This window comes from Chiloscyllium punctatum, chromosome 27 (assembly GCF_047496795.1).
Source record: "Chiloscyllium punctatum isolate Juve2018m chromosome 27, sChiPun1.3, whole genome shotgun sequence".
NCBI classification, from domain to species: Eukaryota; Metazoa; Chordata; class Chondrichthyes; order Orectolobiformes; family Hemiscylliidae; genus Chiloscyllium; species Chiloscyllium punctatum.
The window spans coordinates 53,327,012-53,348,198 of NC_092765.1; the positions used below are offsets into that span (position 1 = coordinate 53,327,012).

Consider the following 21,187-nt stretch of genomic DNA (forward strand, 5'->3'; position numbering starts at 1 on the left):
ATAACCTTTTGTGATGAAGTCACAAAGTGCACTCCTTACTTGCCTACTTTGAACACAGTTCCACTCTGTTTTCTCCTTTCACTGAAGGTTTTAGTTTGAATAATTTGCACCCAGAGTAGACCAATGTAGAATTTGAAAAACGCTTGACTTTGGCATGAGACTGAGCCCCACACCTTCACACTGTGCGACAGATTCTGATTCTGAACAAAGCCTTGTGTTTATTCAAATCTTTCAAATGTTTCAAACTTGCAAAAATAAGGCCGATATTGCTGAAATGCGACATTGCCTCAGGCATGTACTATAGACAAGTTCTGGAGTTTGCATTTTAGTTACCTTCAAAGAGATGTATCCAATTCCTACCTCAGGAACAATAAATGGCCTCTGACACAGAGGACTTGCATCCAAGTTGTTAATGTAGAGTGCAAACAGCCGGACTCCGAGGTCGTCCTTGGCCTTTGTATCAAAGCCAGTCCCCTGAAGCAAATCACCACCCCCTGCCCGGAAGAGTCCAGTGTCCAGCACCGGCGCCCCAATGCTGCCCCACCACAACCCTCCAAGCACTGGAACGGCAGGTTCAACCCGGGGCGAATTCACCGCCTGCCCCCACCAGCAACTCCGCCAGAGCACCCTCTGCAGTTGGGTCAAGGGTGATTCTGACACCAAACAGAAACCGAGGGAGTCCGCTACCAAGTGAAGGCTGCAAGCCATCCATTCAAGCTTGCCATGAATGTTTGGGCTACTCTTGGCATCACACCTGCTACAATGGGTGTGAACGCATACACACTCTGGCGAAGCAAAACCCCAGAACTGTCAGTAGCCATCAGTTGCACCTTCTCTGCATCCCCCTATCCAGCACGGTTTCAATCAGCAGCAACAGGGAACCTCACTCCAGGTGCCCCACCACCCCCAAAAACCTGGATATTGCCACTCCCAAGTGTAATGGAAATAGTGACAATCAGTGATTTTAAAAGAAATCTCTGTGGAACCTGAAGGCAATGATGCTGATAGAGACTGGAATTCAGACTGACTGGATCAACTGACCAAAAAAAACTGACATATGTTCAATGGGGAAAAAATTACCTCCTTTTCTGATGTCGTGACTTGAACTTGTGAGTCTTCATTGAAATATTATAAAATGACATGCAAATCACAGGGTGAACACAATGAGTCAAACAGGAAACAGCAGTGACTGTCAATTGACTTGGGAGATCTGATGAAGCTTTAGAAGGATTAAGTTAAGCCCCATTCATTTTTATTTGCATCACCTAATTAAAATACCACTTTCTTGTTTTGAAACCAAAGTTGGGATTTAAAATGTGATCCAAAAGCTCCCAGCTAAAAACATGGTATAAAAATTGATATCTTGGTGTGCTTTAAAAGCAACTAAACTGGCATGTGAGGTGGAAGAGAATGGATGATGAAAAAATAGGAGGAACCATTTATGTCCTGAGCATGTAATGATTTCATATTGTTGTGCATTTCATAGAGAAAACTGAATTAGATTTCACTGTACTGGTATGTTGTGGCAGTCAAATGATTCACCATTGATACAGTAACAGGGCATGCTGTGGGAGCAAAACACACTGGGTAACTCCGAATGCTAAGACACACAGGAACCTCTGATTACAGGGATGAGAGACTGGGGAAATGATTGATATGGAGAAACCACAGAGGAGAATAGCTGAATATAGGGGAGATGTTAATTCTTATAAACTGGGATACTTTTCTGAGAACACTCAATAATTCTTAAATGGAATAAAAAAAAACTAGAGTGTAAAACTCAAGTACAGGTTCTCCCAGTCCAGCGGTTTCAGACCATACCGACACCTGCCTAAAATCCGAGATGAAACCAGTTCAGTCTGTAGTTTATCTTTTTCAACATTGCTTGTGATCGGCGGGCAAGCACTGGCTTCCCTTTGATTGGCAGCTGATTGGATGTTGCATTGGTCAATCTATGAATACAACACATCATTGTGCTGTCATGTCTGCAGTGTTATCAGAACAATAATTAATCTGCAGTTATTTTTCCAGGTCAATTCCCATAAATATTAGTTTTTGTTCTCTCTCCCATTCTAAAACAAGCTGTTGCTCTGTGTTGAAAGTTGGTTTTCAACAGCCCAGAATTCCAAACCAACTGAGAAGAATAAGGAAAAGCAGTGATGGTCTCAACACTAGCTTATAGTCAATAGAAAGATGAAAGTAAGTTTAAAATAGGTAAAGTGATTTGCAAGTTTAAGGTAGGATAATATGACACTAAAGTCAGTGGAGGAGTGGACATTGTGGAAGAATGTTGCAGGTTGCAGGGGTATCTGATAAACTGCAGAATTGGGATGAGAAGTGGCAAATGAAGTTCAATGCAGGTAAATGTGAGGTAATTACTTTGCTAAGAATAACAGGATGGCAGAGTACTGGGTCAGTGGAAAGATTCTTGGTAGTGTGGATGTGCAGAGGGATCTTGGAATCCACACAGATTCCTGAAAGTTGACAACCAGGTTAATAGTGCTGTTAAGAAAGCATACGGTGTGTTAGGTTTAATTGATAGAGGATTAAGTTCTGGAGCCGTAATGTCATGCCGCAACTATACAAAACGCCAGTGTGGCCAGACTTGGAATATTGTGTACAGTTCTGGTCGCCCCCATTACAGGAAGGATGTGGAAGCATTGGAAAAGGTGCAGAAGAGAATTACCAGGATGTTGCCTGGTCTGGAGGGAAGATCTTATGAGGAAAGGCTGAGAGATTTGGGTCAGTTCTCATTGGAGAGAAGAAAGCTAAGAGGGAATTTGATAGAGACACACAAGATGATCAGAGAATTAGATAGGGTAGACAGTGAAAGTCTCTTTCCTTGGATGATGACGTCAGCTTGTACGAGGGGCCGTAGCTACAAATTGAGGGGTGATAGACAGATGTCAGAGGTAGGTTCTTTACTCTGAGAGTGATATGGACGTGGAATACCCTTCCTGCCAGTGTAGTTAACTCAGCCACATTAGGTCAGGCAGCATCTAAAGAGCAGGGGAATCGGCGTTTTGGGCATAAGCCTGAAGAAGGGCCTGTCCCGCACCAGTGGCCCCTAATAGATCTGGGCATGCTGCAATGAGAATCCATATTACTGAGATAAATGATAACATTTTCTTCTGTTCACTGTCGGGCTCACCCAATAAGGTTTTACTCCATGTGAATTAGTGAACATGCACCAAATACAAAGGTCTCTGAAACTATAGGAGATTTTTAGAACAGAAAGAGGAGGTCTCCATGTTATAGTATGTAATGGGCTTTTGAAAGGAATTCTCGCAAAGCTAAATAGCCTGAGAACACTTGAAAATCTCACAGACAGTGATGAGAAAGCAAGCAAACAAATATGCCATGGTCTGAACCTTTCAACTAGGAGACTTCATGTTAATATTTGTACCGTTAACAGATGAACTCTTAAGGGCACACTTCAGTGGCTTCTATAGAGGATCTAAGAAGCTCAGGCAGGTGAATTAACTGTTGGGATGTCAGACTGGGGAGTAAAGCAAAGGCTGTGTCATGCCAGCACTATTGACAAGGAGACATGCAGGTAACCATCTGCCCCATTGACACCAAGCTAGCAAACAAAGGTAGCAGCAGAGATAAATTAGAAGTGGATGTAGGTGAGGTCCATACTGAATACCTCACTATCTGGCAAGCAGACCTAACAAGGTTGCTCACTGCATTTAAAGACTTATGCAGATATAAGCCAAGCTGAACCAACCATGATGTCGATGAGAGAGAGGCTCTACCATAAACAACATCCCTATCAGCTACACCCGGAAAAGTTGGCTCAATTTGGCAGAAGATTAACTACATGCTGGAGCTCCCACTGATGGAGCCTAGAGCATTAGCTGGAGCTCCCCAGTTGTGTACATGGTCAAGCAGGATGTCAGTCATCTTCATTGATTAAACGTTAATGCAATGATCAGGGCGCCTTTTTTATCCGAAATCGCAGTAAGATAAATGGATTGACAGGTAGGTAAAAAGGCCTATCTCACCAAGATTGATTTATTCGGGGATTCTGGCAAGTTACCGTCAAACCTGTACAAAAGACAGCTCCACCTTTGTAACACTGAATAGTTTATAGCCGTGTCAAGTCATAGCATTGCCAGCTTCCTTTCAAAGACTCTGGACCAGGTGGTGGCAAGGTTGTCTAATTGCTTAGTGTATCTGGATGTGTTTACATATTCCTAATAGAGCCGTAGACTCATGGAGATGTATGGCACAGAAATAGAGCCTTCGCTGCAATTCGTTCATGCTGACCTGATATCCTAAATTAATCAAATCCCATTTGTCAGCATCTGGCCCACATTGCTCCAAACTCCTCTCACTCATATGCCCATCCAGATGCCTCCCTTAATGCTGCAATGAGGGATGAAGCCGCCTCCAGCTTCCTGTTCCACACACATGCCACCCTCTAAGTCGCTCCCCAGGATTCCCCCAAATCCTACTGCTCTCACCCCAAATCTATGCCCTCTAGTTCTGAACCCTCCCATCCCTGGGAAAAACATTGTCCATTTACCCCAACCATGCACCCACAATCCCACAAACCTCTACTAGGTCATCAATCAGATTCCGATGCTCCAGAGAAAACTGCCCCGCCTCTCCCCACATCCCAAAACCACCAACCTTGGCAACATGCCTGCAAATCCCCTCAAACCCTGCCCCAAGCTCCACAGCATCCCACAACAGCAGGTAGACAAGAACTGCGCAGATTATCAGGTTGGAGTACATAGAGGGAGTACAATGGAGGTTTGCAAGAATGATAATGGACTTTAGGGGTTACATTCTAAGGAGAGATCATGCAAATGAGGCCTGTTTCCTCTGGCACTGAGAAGGTTAAGGGGTAATCTGATCGAGGTCTTCAAGATATTAACAGGATGAGACCGGGTAGGTCAAAATAAGCGATTCCCAGTAGTTTGAGATTTTAGCACGAGAGGGAGCAGACTCTGAGAATTAAGGCTAATTAAGCTCAGGAGAAATGTTAGGAAGCAATTGGACACATAAGGGATGGGAGAAGTTTGGAACTCTCTTCTACAAACAGCAATGGTTGCTTAACCAGTTGTTCAATTTAAATCTGAGGGAGATGGAGTTTTGTTAAGTGAAGGTATTGAGAGATATGAGCCAAAGGGAGAAATGTAAGGTTCGGCTACAGATCACCCATGATTTCATTAAATGATGGTACAGGCTCGAGGGGCTGAACGGCCTACTCCTGTTTCTATATTCCAAAATAAATATCCTACTACTCTGTCCCCATCAAACACTCTCAGGACAGGTGCAATAAGGAGTTTACATGCATGTTAAATGTATTTTTACTGTATCCCCATCATTCACTCCCAGGGCAGGGACAGCACAGGGTTAGGTACAGAGTAAATCTCTCTCTACACTGTCCCTATCTGCCATTCCCTGGACAGGTAAAGCATTGGGTTTGATACAGAGTAAAATTCCCTTGATGATATCACAGTCAAAAATTTTAAAGGCAGGTACAATCTGATGAGATATGCTGATTTAAACTCTCACTGTGCTCTCCCTATCTTACACACACCCAGACACACAGACATACACATACCAAATGGAATTTTTCCACAAATTCAACACCAAGTTCTTTGTTTGATTCTTTTGTGTTTTGTTCTGATTCACTATTAGAATGCTGGTTCTGAACATTCCTGTGAACACTCATCCTACTCCCATGTGCCATGCCCTGCTCCCAAACGTGGCTTGATTCCAATCTGGAGTGTGATACAGGAACCTCTCCATGTCGCAGGGAGGTGAGTCTTGAGTCCGACCCAGTGTGTGACTGTTCTGTGCTCATCTGACATCCCAGGGAAATTTTTTCATGGAGCTTAATGTTAAATTGCCAATCTTATTTTGTTATTCCATGTCCCTCAGTAACTGTGTGTGTGTGTGTGTGTGTGTGTGTGGTGTTTCCCACCAGGGCCCTGAACTATTGTGTCAAGTACTCCTTTATTGCAACACTTAAAAGTTAGTAACCATTATATTCCACATCCTTGCACACAAATCATCGAAAGCTAATATGATGGTATCACCAAATATTAGAATGGTTTGCCATTTATTACCAGGGCATGGGACTAGGTCAGGGAAGAAATCTGCAGACTTCGTATGCAGGGGCAGTGAATGCATTTACCCACATGATGTAGTCAGGTGCTGAGAAGTGACGGTGAATGCTCCAAACTTCTTTCCAGCACATGGCTAATGAGAAAGCTCTCCCACTCCTACCGTTTGCCACTGCCATGCTAGGAATACCTTCCATGTTTGATGATCAACCTGTTTGCACGTTCTATGAATGCACTTTCCTTGGTCATCAAGTCCTGAGGTGGAATTTAAGTCCTGAGGTGGAATTTAAATCCAGAGCTTTCAGATGCTGAGGCAGCCATGCTACCCGATGCACCACAAGACCTCAATATAACCAACATTGTACAAGTGAAAATAAATTAAAATTAATGCAGAAACTTCAGTTAGTTACTTTGCAAACCAACAGATGTGTTCTCCTTCAACACTTTGTGCAGTTTTGATAAACTTGATCAGATCTAATCTTGGCTTTCTCTGATCTGGTAAAAAAAAACAGGTTAATGCCAGAACTTGTATGCAACTCAGGGTTGATTCTAGTGCAGCTGGGAACTTTTTGTCTGTGCCACTGTGGTTAAAGTTTATCCCTCGTACTAGGATGGCTTTTTCAATGTCTGTGAGTGGTCGGTCGACAGGTTCTTTATCCAAGTCTCTGAATTGTACATGTTATTGCTGTGCATGAGCTTGGCCAACTTTTCTTGTCAAACATCTGACAGCACCATCTCTATCAGCAAGGACAGCGTCCTAAAACTAATCAACCTGTGCCTCAAAACTCACTTTACTTCAACGATAAGATCTACAAACAAATGAACAGGAAGCCTATGGGTTAACCAATGTAAGGACTCTTAGTAGAAACAGTTATGCAGAGGTTAGAATGAACAACCCTTCCCATGATCTAGCCCAAGCTTTGGGTCTGCTATGTGGATGATACTTTTGTCATCATGAAACACAACAAATTAGGAGAAACCCACAAACACATTGTTAATGTCCTTACTGGTATAAAGCTCACCGAAGAGGAAGAGAATAACAGACATCACATTAGAATGAAAAAGCCAATGAAGAACTGCAGACCAGCGTCTAACAGGAAAGCCTGACCAGATACTCAACTACAGGAGTGATCATCCCAACAGCCACAAATGGAGCTACATCAGAACATTATTTAAACGAGCCACAACGCACTGCAGCACCCAGGCGCTACATGAAGTTGAGGAAAAACACTTATACAACGTATTCAGGAAGAATGGGTACCCGATAAGCGCAGTCCTCCGACTCCTACACTACAGACCTAAACAAGAAGACACAACGCTCCCAGTGACTCCAGCCATTCTGCCATACATTAAAGACATCTCAGATGACGACGAGACTACTATGGCCCCTAGGCATCATGGTAGCCCACAAACCTACCACCACCCTGAAAGAGGTCCTTTCAGTCAAGGCAGGCAGGGACAAGTTAGGACTAATAAACTAAACTCCATTTATTTCAATGCAAGGGGCCGAACAGGGAAGGCAGATGAACTCAGGGCATGGTTAGGAACATGGGACTGTGATATCATAGCAATTCCAGAAACATGGCTCCGGGATGGGCAGGACTGGCAGCTTAATGTTCCAGGATACAAATGCTACAGGAAGGACAGAAAGGGAGGTAAGAGAGGAGGGGAGTAGCGTTTTTGATAAGGGATAACACTACAGCTGTACTGAGGGAGGATATTTCTGGAAATAAATCCAGGGAAGTTATTTGGGTGGAACTGAGAAATAAGAAAGGGATGGTCACCTTATTGGGATTGTGTTGTAGACCCCCTAATAGTCAGCAGGAAATTGAGAAACAAACTTGTAAGGAGATCTCCGCTATCTGTAAGAATAATAAGGTGGTTATGGTCGGGGATTTTAACTTTCCAAACGTAGACTGGGACTGCCATAGTGTTAAGGGTTTAGATGGAGAGGAATTTGTTAAATGTGTGCAAGAAAATTTTCTGATTCAGTATGTGGATGTACCAACTAAAGAAGGTGTAGAACTTGACCTACTCTTGGGAAATAAAGCAGGGCAGGTGACTGAGGTGTCAGTGGGTGAGCAATTTGGGGCCAGCGACCATAATTCTATTAGATTTAAAATGGTGATGGAAAAGGATAAACCAGATCTAAAAGTTGAAGTTCTAAATTGGAGAAAGGCCAATTTTGATGCTATTCGGCAACAACCTTCAAGAGGTGATGTTGGCAGGTAAAGGGACGGCTAGAAAATGGCAAGCATCAGAAATGAGATAACAAAAGTGCAGAGAGAGTATATTCCTGCTTGGGTGAAAGGAAAGGCTGGTAGGTATAGGGAATGCTGGATGACGAAATAAATTGAGGGGTTGGTTAAGAAATAGAAGGACGCATATATAACGTATAGACAGGATAGATAGTGAATTCTTACAAGATTATAAAGGCAGTAGGAGTATATTTAAGAGGGAAATCCGGGGGGCAAAACGAGGACATGAGATAGCTTTGGCAAATAGAGGTAAGGAGAATCCAAAGGGTTTTGACAAATACATTAAAGACAAAAGGGTAACTAGGGAGAGAATAGGGCCCCTCAAAAATAAAGGCGGCCTTGTGTGGAGCTGCAGAAAATGGGGGGAGATACGAAATGAGTATTTTGCATCCATATTTACTGTGGGAAAGGACATGAAAGATATAGAATGGAGGGACATAGATGGCGACACCTTGCAAAATGTCCGCATTACAGGAGAGGAAGGACTCGATGTCTTGAAACGCATAAAGGTGGATAAATCCCCAGTACCTGATCAGGTGTACCCTAGAACTCTGTGGGAAGTAATTGCTGAGCCTCTTGCTGAGATATTTATATCATTGATAGTCATAGGTGACGTGCCGGACCACTGGAGGTTGGTTAACGTGGTGCCACTGTTTAAGAAGGGTGGTAAGGACAAGCCAGGGGACTATAGACCAATGCACCTGACCTCAGTGGTGGGCAAGTTGTTGGAGGGAATCCTGAGGGACGGGATGTATGTGGAAAGGCAAGGACTGATTAGGGATAGTCAACATGGCTTTGTGTGTGGGAAGTCATGTCTTGCAAACTTGATCGAGTTTTTTGAAGAAGTAACAAAGAGGATTGATGAAGCAGAGTGGTAGATGTGATCTATATGGACTTCAGTAAAGCGTTCGACAAAATTCCCCATGGGAGACTGATTAGCAAGGTTAGATCTCATGGAATACAGGGAGAACCAGCTATTTGGAAACAGAACTGGCTCAAAGGTAGAAGACAGAGGGTGGTGGCGGAGGGTTGTTATTCAGACTGGAGGCCTGTGATCAGTGAAGTGCCGCAACGATTGGTGCTGGGTCCTGTATTTTTTGTCATATATATAAATGATTTGGATGTGAGCATAAGAGGTACAGTTAGTAAGTTTGCAGATGACACCAAAATTGGAGATGTAGTGAACAGCAAAGAAGGTTACCTCAGATTAGTACTGGATCTTGACCAGAAGGACTTTTTTCAGCGGCAGCGGCAACACAAAGGTCAGGAGCTTGTACTAGGGGCCTGCCGGGAGCGGTGAGTCACTGATTTGCGCATTTAAATTTGAAGTCAGAGAGCAGAGGTTTCTTGGAAAGGAGGGAGTTCTTATTTTTATTTCCGTCCAGCTGTATAAGTCAACCCGAAACCCTACCTGTGTAGGGCCTCCCACCCAATCACCTCCCCTAACCTTAAAGACCAAGCACATATCAGGTAAGCGTCGCTTCTTTTTTACTTTGTGATAAGGGGACTAGCAGGGATGGCAGGGCAGGGAGAGCAGTGTTCCTCCTGCATGATGTTTGAGGTGAGGGACTCCATTCATGTCCCAACCAAGTACATCTGCAGGAAGTGCACTCAATTCTCACTCCTCCAAGACTGTGTTAGGGAACTGGAGCGGGAGCTGGATGAACTTCGGATCATTCAGGAGGCAGAGGTTGTGATAGATAGGAGTTACAGGGAAGTAGTTACTCCTACGCACAGAGAGCTGGGTGACTTTTCGAAGGGGGATAAAACAGTCAGTGGAGGGATCCCCTGTGGTCATTCCCCTGAAAAACATGTATACCGTTTTGGATACTGTTGAGGGGGACGACTTACCAGGGGTATGCAGTGGGGCCCAAGTCTCTGGCACAGAGCCTGTCCATGTTGCACAGAATGGAAAGAGGGAAGGGAGGAGAGTGTTAGTCATTGGGGACGCAATAGTTAGACGGTCAGATAGAAGGTTTGTTGGGGGCGAACAAGACTCATGGTTGGTGTATTGCCTCCCAGGTGCCAGGGTCCATGATGTCTCGGATCGTATCTTTGGGGCCCTGAAGGGAGAGGGTGACCAATGTAGGTACCAACGACATAGGTAGAAAGAAGTAGAAAGAGGGACAGGGATGTAAGGCAGGATTTCAGGGAGCTAGGGTGTAAGCTGAGAGTTAGAACAGAGTTGTTATTTCTGGATTGTTACCCATGCCACGTGATAGCGAGGCAAGGAATAGGGAGACATATCAGCTGAACACGTGGCTGCAAGGATGGTGCAGGAGGGAGGGTTTCAGGTTCTTGGATAATTGGGGTTCATTCTGGAGAAAGTGGGACTTGTACAAACAGGACGGTCTTCACTTGAACCAGAGGGATACTAATATCCTGGGTGGGAAATTTGCTGGTACTATTCAGGTGGATTTAAACTAGCTCAGCAGGGGGATGGGAACCAGAGGTGTAGTTGCAGTGCACAGGAGGATGAGAGTAGGTAGGACAGAGACAGGATTTCAGGGTCACAGCAATGCGCTGGCAAACAGCAAACTGGTTTGAAGTGTGTCTACTTCAAAGCCAGAAGTATCTGAAATAAGGTAGGTGAGCCTGCAGCATGGTCAACTACCTGAGACTTCGATGTTGTGGCTATTTCGGAGACATGGATAGAGCAGGGTGAGGAATGAGTGTTGCAGGTTCCAGGGTTTAGATCTTTCATTAAGAGCAGGCAAGGTGGTAAAAGAGGGGGAGGTGTGGCCTTGTTAGTCAAGGATAGTATAACAGTGGCTGAGAGAACTTTTGATGAGGACTCGTCTACTGAGGTAGTGTGGGCTGAGGTTAGAAACAGGAGAGGAGAGATCACACTGCTTGGAGTTTTTTATAGGCCTCCGCAGATTTCCAGGGGGGTGGAAGAGAGGATTAGCAAAATTATTCTGGGTAGAAGTGAATGAAACAGGATGGTCATTATGGGGGACTTTAATTTCCCCAACATTGACTGGAAATGCTATAATTCCAGTACTTCGGATGGAGCAGTTTTAGTCCAATATGTACAAGAGGGTTTCCTGATACAGTATGTCGAAGGGCCGACAAGAGGGTAGGCCACACTGGATCTGGTGCTTGGTAATGAACCAGGCCAAGTATTTGATTTAGTTGTAGGTGAGCACTTTGGAGAGCGTAGCCATAATTCAGTTACGTTTAGTTTAGCGATGGCAAGGGATGTGTACGTGTGACAAGTCAAGAATTATCGCAATTATAATGCGATTAGGCAAGAATTAGGATGCATAGAAATTAGAATAGCAAAATGCAGGGGATGCAGACAATGGAAATGTGGAGCTGGTTTAAGGAACAGATATTGTGTGTCCTTGATAGGTATGTCCCTGTCAGGCAGGGAGGAAGTGATACGGTAAGGGAACCGTGGTTTACAACAGAAATTGCATCTCTTGTTACAAAGAAGAAAGAGGCTTATTTCTTGATGTGGCAAGGTGGTTCAGATGAGGCGATGGAGAGTTACAGATCAGCTCGGAAGGATTTAAAGAGCGCGTTAGGAAGAGCATAGAGAGGACACGAGCAGTCTTTAGCAAATAGAATAAAGGAGCACCCTAAAGCTTTCCATAGGTATGTGAGGAATAAAAGGATGGCGAGGATAGGAAAAGGGCAAATCAAAGACAGAAGTGGAAAGTTGAGTGTGGACCCTGTGGAGATCGCAGAGGTGCTAAACGAACATTTCTCATCAGTTTTCACTCAGGAAAAGGCGAATGTTCTTGAGGAGAAGAATGAAGTACGAGATATTAGACTAGAAAGGATCAAGGTTAATTACGAACGGGTGTTATCAATTCTAGAAGGAGTGAAAGTAGACAAGTCCCCTGGGCCTGATGGGATTTATCTGAGGATTCTCTGGGATGCTAGGGAGGAGATAGCAGAGCCTTTGGCTTTGATATTTGAGTTGTCGTTGTCTACAGGTTTGGTACCAGAGGACTGGAGGATTGTAAATGTTGTGCCCTTGTTCAAGTAGGGCAGTAGAGATGACCCAGGTAATTATAGACCAGTGAGCCTTACTTCTGTTGTAGGAAAGGTTTTGGAAAGGATTGTAAGAGGTAAGATGTATAATCATTGAGCAAGCAACAATTTGATTTCAGATAGTCAACATGATTTCCTCAAGGGTAGGTTGTGTCTCACAAACCTCATTGCATTTTTTGAGCAGGTGACCAAGCATGTAGATGAGGGTAGGGCAGTTATCGTGGTATAAATGGACTTCAATAAAACTTTTGATAAAGTTCCACATGGTAGGCTGTTGGAGAAAATGCAGAGACATGGAATTGAGGGTGATTTAGCAGTTTGGATTAGAAACTGGCTTACTGAAAGAAAGCAGGTGGTTGATGGAAAATATTCAGCCTGGAGTCCGGTTACTAGTGGTATGCCACAAGGATCTGCAGGCACAGGTGGATGGATTAGTAAATTTGCAGATGACACTAAAGTCGATGGAATAATGGACAGTGTGGAAGAATGTTACAGGTTGCGGGGGACTTGGATAAACTGCAGAATCAGGCTGAGAGGTGGCAAATGAAGTTCAATGCAGCTAAATGTGAGGTGATGCACTTTGGGAAGAATAACAGGAAGGCAGAGTACTGGGTAGATGAAAAGATTCTTGGTAGTGTGGATGTGCAGAGGGATCTTGAAGTCCATGTCCATAGATCCCTGAAAGTTGCCACCCAGGTGGATAGTGCTGTGAAGAAAGCAAACGGTATGTTAGGTTTCATTCGTAGAGGGATTGAGTTTCGGAGCCGTAATATTCATGCTGCAACTATATAAAATGCTGGTGTGGCCACACTTGGAATATTGTGTACAGTTCTGGTCCCCATATTTTGGGAAGGATGTGGAAGCATTAGAAACGGTGCAGAGGAGATTTACCAAGATGTTGCCTGGTCTGGAGGGAAGGTCTTACGAGGAAAGGCTGAGAGACTTGAACCTCTTCTCATTGGCAAGAAGAAGGCGAAGAGGGGATATTATAGAGACATACAAAATGATCGGCAGTTGAGATAAGGTAGACAGTGAAAGTCTAGGTTGATGATGTCAGCATGTACAAGGGGGCATAACTACAAATTGAGGGGTGGTAGATTTAAGACAGATGTCAGAGGCAGGTTCTTTACACATAGTGGTAAGGGCTTGGAAAGCCCGAATTGCTAATGTAGTCAACTCAGCCACATGAGGGAGATTTAAACAATCCTTAGATAAGCATATGGATGATTTTGGGATAGTGTAGGGGGACAAGCTGAGAATAGTTCTCAGGTCGGTGCAACATCGAGGGCAGAAGGGCCTGTTCTGCGCTGTATTGTTCTAAGATGGAATTTAATTCAGATAAATGTGAGGTGCTGCATTTTGGGAAAGCAAATCTTAGCAGGACTTATACACTTAATGGTAAGGTCCTGGGGAGTGTTGCTGAACAAAGAGACCTTGGAATCGCAGGTAGCTAGGATAGTGAAGGCGGCATTTGGTATGCTTTCCTTTATTGGTCAGAGTATTGAGTGCAGGAGTTGGGAGGACATGTTGCGGCTATTTAGGACATTGGTTAGGCCACTGTTGGAATATTGCGTGCAATTCTGGTCTCCTTTCTATCGGAAAGGTGTTGTGAAACTTGAAAGGGTTCAGGAAAGATTTACAAGGATGTTGCCAGGGTTGGAGGATTTGAGTTATAAGGAGAGGTTGAACAGGCTGGGGCTGTTTTTCCTGGAGCGTCGGAGGCTGAGGGGTGACCTTATAGAGATTTACAAAATTGATAGGCATGGATAAAGTCTTTTCCCTGGTGGCGGGGAGTCCAGAACTAGGAAGCATAGGTTTAGAGTGAGAGGAGAAAGATATAACCGAGACCTAAGGGGCAACATTTTCACGCAGAGGGTGGTGCGAGTATGGAATGAGCTGCCAGAGGAAGTGGTGGAGGCTGGTACAATTATAATATTTAAAAGGCGTCTGGATAGGTGTATGAATAGGAAGCATTTGGAGGGATATGGGCTGGGTGCTGGCATACGGGACTAGATTGGGTTGGGATATCTGATCAGCATGGATGGGTTGGACGGAAGGGTCTGTTTCCATCTCAATGACTCTATGACTCTAAATTGCCTGAGGGCAAAGAGTCAGAGGGAAATGGGTCTGGGTGGGTTACTCCTTGGAGGGTTGATGTGGACTTGTTGGGCCGAAGGGCTTGTTTCCACACTGTAGGAAATCTAATAATAAAATTTTAAAAATCCAGTTAGTAGATTGCCAACCTGTTTAGCCTTTGCTTAAAAGATAATCGCACCAAACCAGTGACCATGCCAGTGAGTCTTTTCTGAAATACCTCCAATGAAGTGGTATATTTCCTTAAATAAGTGGACGAAACCTGCTCACATTTCTCCAGATGTGGTCTCACCAGCGGTTTGCACCATTGCAGTGAGACTCCCCTACTCTGATACTCCCAAACTCTTGAAACAATGGTTAACATTCCTTTTGCCCTTTCTGATTATCTGTTGCAACTGTCTGCTAGCTTTGTGTTTCTTGCACAATTACCCCCCAGTCCGTTTGTGTTGCACCTTCTACAGTTTTCATCATTTAAATAATACTGTTCTATTGTTGTCTCTTCCAAACTAAACAACTTCACAGTTTCCCAAGTTATGTTCCATTTGCCAACTTGTTGCCCACTAATCTAATCGATAGCTCTTGGTAAACTGTAACCCTCTCCCAACTTGACTGTTATGCCTTTTCTATGATATATTCCCTCATTCTTTGAAACTCTTTATTGGGAGCATTGTGCACGCACCCTGCTGCCCAGTCGTGATCTTTGCAGAGAGCAATTTTTGGCGTGACTGGGAGGAGCTTGCTGCCATTGTTCTGAATGGAGACAACGCGTCCATCAAGCTGCATTAGCGTTTCACACACAATGTCTTATTGATGAGACAGGGGAGCAGCAGAGAAGGAAACAATAGGAAGCAAATCCTGCTCTCTGCATCTCTAACTCTTGGACCGTTATGTCCCATGTGTCAAAGATCTACTTCTTGCTTCAGTCACATGAGGACCCAAGGTGCAAACTCCTAGAAACCCAGATAAATTTCCCCCTGAATCAACTGTTGACCTCCACAAGGGGTAATGTGCAGTAGGTCTAGATTAGAGTGGTGCTGGCAAAGCACACCAGGTCTGGCAGCATCCGAGGAGCAGGAACATCGATGTATCAGGCAAAAGCCCTTCATCAGGGATAGAGCAGTAGGGTCAGGTGAAGGGGATGTTATAAATTTCTACCCTGGACTGACAGTGATGCATTTTATGAACTTATGTGACAGGATATTACAAGTGGACTTGCAGGTGGGGATCTCATTAATTGTAACTCCAAACTCTGAGAGAATTATTCAATTCATAAGGACCTGGATATGTACATTGTGTGGTGAGTATTGCGTTCTAGTTTATTCCAACCAGCTGCATAAAATTTCTTGCTAAGTCACTCCATTCTATTTATAGATATTCCCCAAAATCTTCAATGTGTCCTGTAATCGTTTTGTGATCAGCTGATAAGTGTAAGTATTATCATCCTAATATATATCTTTTCTAAGCACCTCTATCACAGCTCCAGTTAATTTCCATTGCTACAAGGAAACCAATCTCAGTTTCTCCAAACACCTGATTTCCCCAATGTCTGTTTGAAATCTGTAAAGTACACAACAGAACTGTGTTGGACATTCTCCACTTGTCTGCATCAATGCAGCCCTCAACAATAATATTAAAGAAAGTGAACATCCTCCAGGATAGAGCCCTGTACCTGAGTGGTGTTGCATCCACCATCTTCAATATTCCCTTTCTACGCTACCAAGGCAAGCATTGTCCAACCATAGGGCTACTCTCTCATCAGAGACAGAGGACGGGTGGTGGTTTAACCTGAAGGTTACCACAGCCCAGGCGAGGGGAAGGAATTAGAAGGAGAGTCCATCTATTGTAGATGGATATTCTTGATGTATCAGAAACATGCATGTCATATGAATGAATAATGTCAACAAAACCCGAACCATGAAACTAAAATCCCTCATTCTTAGAACCATCCAGGTAAATCTCCTCAACACCCTGTTAGGGACCCCTGTCATCCTTCACAATGTGTGGGTGATCTCTGGTTTGCACAGACCCAGATGTTCTGTGTTCCTGTGGATGATGTCATCATGCAGCAACAATTGCACTGAACCTAACTGTCTGTAAGGGTGCTGGATGCAGAAATCCTGATAACATTTAAGATGTATTTAGATGCACACTTTCAATGCCAGGGCAAACAAGTCTATGTGCCAAGTGCTGGAGAATAGGATTAGAATAGTTAGGTAGTAGTATTCTTTAATGGTACAGACCTTTAATGGACGACAGAGTCATTTTCTGTACTGTACACCTCCGAGTCACTTAATATAGGAATATGACAAGCCACATTTGAAACCAGGTCAGAGGAGTTGATATTGGAATGAAAAAATCATGGTTGACCAATGTGTAAAAAGAAAATCCCCATGTCTATTTTAACTATTTCTCCTCTCAGCTTAAAAAATATGCATCCAAGTCTTAAAATCCCTCATCCAAGGTAAAGAATACCTGCCATTCGCCTTAGTCATACCCCTCATGATTTTATAAAGCTCTATAAGGTGACCTCTCAACTTCCTATTTGCCAGTGGAAAATGTCCCAACCATTCAGCCTCTCCTTTATAACTCCTCCTCCATTCCCAGTTAACATCCTGGTAAATCTCTTCTGAACCTGCTCCAGCCTAATAATATGCTTCCTATAACTGGGCGACTGGATGGACACAGTACTCCAGAAAAGATCTCACTAATGTCCTGTACAACCTTAACATAACGTCTCATCCCAACTCCTATACTCAAAGGTCTGAGCAATGAAGGCAAATGTGCTAAACATTTTAACTACCATATCTATATGTGATACAAATTTCTAAGAACTGAACTTCGAGGTTTGTCTGTTCTACAGCACTACCCAAGGCCCAACTTTTAATTGCATCAATCCTGCCCTTGTTTGTTTTACTGTTATGAAGGAGAGGTTGATCTCTCTCTGATAATTAAAACAGAAACACCCAGAGAGAAGCACCTCACCCCGTAATCTGAGAAAAAAGTGTGACGAGGGATATAACTGACCTATTACCCCCATGATCTGTTATAAAGGAGTGGTTAAAAAAAATGAAATCCTTTCAATCTACAATTAACCATTTATTAATCTAACTCCAATAGTGACCAAATTAACAGAATTCCTAACAAACTGAACAATTACTCCATAATTACTACCTGTTCCCTAACTGAACTAAATTCTGTTTTATGCTGTTTTAATAATACAAGTCCCACTCATAAATCCAGCTAATAAGAAAACAATAAATTAAAATTTATCTCTCAAAATTCACAGAGAATGTGTCTTCTGGAATGCTGCTTGTCCTCTCTGCTGTTGGGGATGTTTTCTCTGTAATTCTTCTGTTCTGAACATTGAATTCTGGTGTCAGGGATATTTGCTAAACATGCTGTGTACCTTTATGAATGGTTAGTTTTTTTTTGAGAGCATGAAGATTTCTTGCCTCTTCAGATGGCAGTTGGCTCTCCCCTCTCTGTCCAATTACCGCCATTTTTATATCTATGTGGACATATTGATTTCTTTACAACTGGATTGTTAACACTGTCAGATTTAAATTTACATAGTGCTTAGTCTCCAAGCCCCTTTTTAAATTAATTGGCTGAATTTTAAACTGTTGTCTGGGTAAAAATGCTGCTTGAGCCTGCTAACTGAACGACTTTTTAGTACCATGTTTCCATTCAAGCGCCTGCAGCTGCTTACCAACATTCATCTTTAAATCTCTAAGCACCAAAAAGAACATTGTCTTTTAAATGGATGATGCAAGGCTTTCCCCCATTTTACAATTTTACATTTTTACACGCCAACTTGGTGACATTTACCAAAATATAACATGTCTCATTTATCCAACTTGAACTCCATCTGCCCTCTTTAGCCCATTGACCCAACCGATGAAGATCGCTTTGTAATCTTAGTGGACATTTTCACTGTCCACTATACTATCTGTTTTGGTGGCACCCAGAAACTTACTAATCATGCCTTCTATATTCTCATCCAAGTCATTTATATAAATGACATACAAAAGTGGACCCAGCACCGATCCCTGTGGAACACAGCTGTCACATGCCTTCAGTCTGAAAAACAACCCTCCACCATCACTCTCTGTTAAGCTAACTTTGTATCCAATTGGCCATGAATCCCATATGATCAAACTTTACAAATTAATCAACCATGTGGCACCTCGAACAAGGCTTTACTAAAGTCCAAGTAAACAATGTCTACAACTTTGCCTCATCAATCATCTTAGTTACTACCTCAAAAAAGTCAATCAAGTTTGCCTCTCCAAATGCATATAACTCCAGTCTTGCAGTATCACCTCCGACATCGAAGTCAAACTCACAGTTCTATAGTTCCCAGGGTCCACCTATGTCCCTTCTTAAGCAAAAGTGCAACGTTAACCTCGCTCCAGTCATCAAGCACCTCATCCATAATGATAGATTATACAAATTTGTCTGCAAGGGACCCCACAATTCCACCCTCACTTCCTTTACGTACTAGGATACACTAGATCAAGTCCTGGAGATTCATCCACTCTATTTTTTGTAAGATTCTCAGCACTTCCTGTTCTGTAACGTGACCTATTTTCAAAATATCAGTATTTATTTCCCTGAGTTTTAGAATTATAATTAGAATTCCTACAGCGTGGAAACAGGCCCTTCAGCCCTACAAGTCCACACCGATCCACTGAACAGTATCCCACCAAACCCATTTCTCTACATTTACCCCGATTAATCCACCTAACCTACACATCCCTGAACACTATGAGCAATTTAGCATGGCCAATTCATCTAACCTGCACATTTGGATTGTGGGAGGAAACTGGAGCAAACCCATACAGACACTGGGAGAATGTGCTACTTCCACACAGACAGTCGCCTGAGGCTAGAATCTAACTCAGGTCCCTAGTGCTGTGAGGCAGCAGTGCTAGCCACTGAGCCACTGTGCCGCCCATTTATTTCTCCACAGTAACAGCTATGCAAAATATTTACTTAATATCTCTTCAGGTTCAATATAACGCTGTCCTCTTTGATCTTTAAGGGGCCTTTCTGTTGCTCTCGCTTGCTCTCTTGCGCTCTCTCGCTCTAGCTGTTCTCTTGCTCTTAATGTACTTGTAGAATCTGTTTGGATTATTCTTAACCTTATTTGCCAAGGCTATTTCATATCCTGTCTTTGCCTTCCTGATTTCCCTATTAAGAATGCCTCTACACGCTTTGTACTGTTCAAGAGATTTATTTGAACCCAGTTGTTTATATGTAATATATGATTTTATTCTTGACGAGAACCTCAGTATCTTTGTTCTTACCAGCCATACCTTTCACTCTAACAAGAACATAGAGCCTCCCACCTGTCAGGTGCCCCTTTACCTGAAAACATCTCTTTATCTGCTCCAATCAACGTTTGAAAGTTAAACATCACACAACACCAGATTATAGCCGAATAGGTTTATTTCACGGCACTAGCTTTTGAAGCCCTGTGTCTTCAACTTGTGAAGCAGAATCCTAAGACACAGAATTTATAGCAAAAGAGTATAGCTAAAGATGAAGAAATAGCGCTTTAAAAGCCAGTGCCTCCAAATAAACCTGTTGGACTATAACAGGTTATGCGATTTTTAACTTTGTCCACCCCAGTCCTACACAGGCTCCTCCAAATCACAACTTTTGAAAGTTCTTGTCTGATACCGTTAAAATTTGCCTCATCCAGTTAAGAACTTCAATTTTTATGGAAGGCTTATCCTTTTCCATAACTAATCTAAAACAAATAAACTTTGACCACTATACCCCAAGTGTTCTCCTGTTATCACTTCAGTCACTTGCCCTGTCTTATTACCCAAGAGAAGGTCAAGTTTTGCTCCTTCTCTAATCGGAGCATTTGCATCTTGAGAAAGCAAAGCTTCTTGAACTTATTTAACAAATTCTTCACCATCCAATTGTTGAAAACTGTAAGCAGTCCCAGTCAGTGTTTGGAAGATTAAAATCGCCTACTATTGCAACCTTATTATTCTGATAGATATCTGAGGTCTCTCTACATTTTCCTCGGAGAAAGTGAGGACTGCAGATGCTGGAGATCAGAGTCAAAAAGTGTGGTGTTGGAAAAGTACAATGGGCCAGGCTGCTCCTTGGATGCTGCCTGACTGTCTGTGCCTTTCCAGCGCCACACTTTTTGACTCTGGCATTTGTTCCTCAGTTTCTATCTGACTGTTGCAGGTTCAATAGTACAATCCCATCAAGTGATCATTCCTTTCTTATTTGAAATACTCCGTAAGCACAACTTTGTTTAAAAATAACTCTCCCCTTTGGTTTAAATTTTTTTAAATTCATTCAGAGAATGTGGGTGTTACTGGCCAATCCAACATTCATTGCCCATCCCTAATTACCCTGAGGGCAGTTGAGAGTCAACCACACTGCTGTGGATCTAGATTACATGTAGGCCAGACCAGGTAAGAACAGCGGTTTACTTCCCTAAAGGACATTAACGAATCAGATGGGTTTTTCCTGACAAACTACAATGATTCTGTGGTCATCATTTAATTCCATATTGTATTGAATTCGAATTCCACCATCACTGTAGTAGGATCCAAACCCAGGTCCCCAGAACCATTACCCGGGTCTCCAGATTACTAGTCCAGTGAGGATACCATTAGGCAGTCACCTCCCCTTTTAGTGCTTTTTTTTAAAAAAAAAACCTCTCCTTCTGTGTAACTGTGTAAAAACCTGTATAATTTAAGGAAATAGTAACTGTGTAGT

At 43.0% G+C, this 21,187-nt stretch overlaps 1 protein-coding gene across 13 annotated transcripts in view; it reads left to right on the forward strand.

Moving 5' to 3' along the window:
- The window catches only part of LOC140453712 (uncharacterized), a 134,558-nt gene that overhangs the window by 42,386 nt on the left and 70,985 nt on the right, over positions 1–21,187 (forward strand). For 8 of the 13 annotated variants that reach the window (XR_011952464.1, XR_011952465.1, XM_072548675.1 and 5 more), the window contains one exon: positions 5,656–5,777. The exons of 1 other annotated variant lie outside the window; for it this stretch is intronic. Coding sequence is in view for 5 of the 12 variants with exons in the window: in XM_072548675.1 (XP_072404776.1) it covers positions 5,765–5,777 (13 nt within the window). In the remaining 7 variants the exon portion in view is untranslated. Of the gene's footprint in view, positions 1–5,655; positions 5,778–15,808; positions 15,865–21,187 lie in introns of all 13 variants that reach the window. 4 more of the 13 variants (XR_011952463.1, XM_072548679.1, XM_072548681.1 and 1 more) reach the window with 2 other exon arrangements.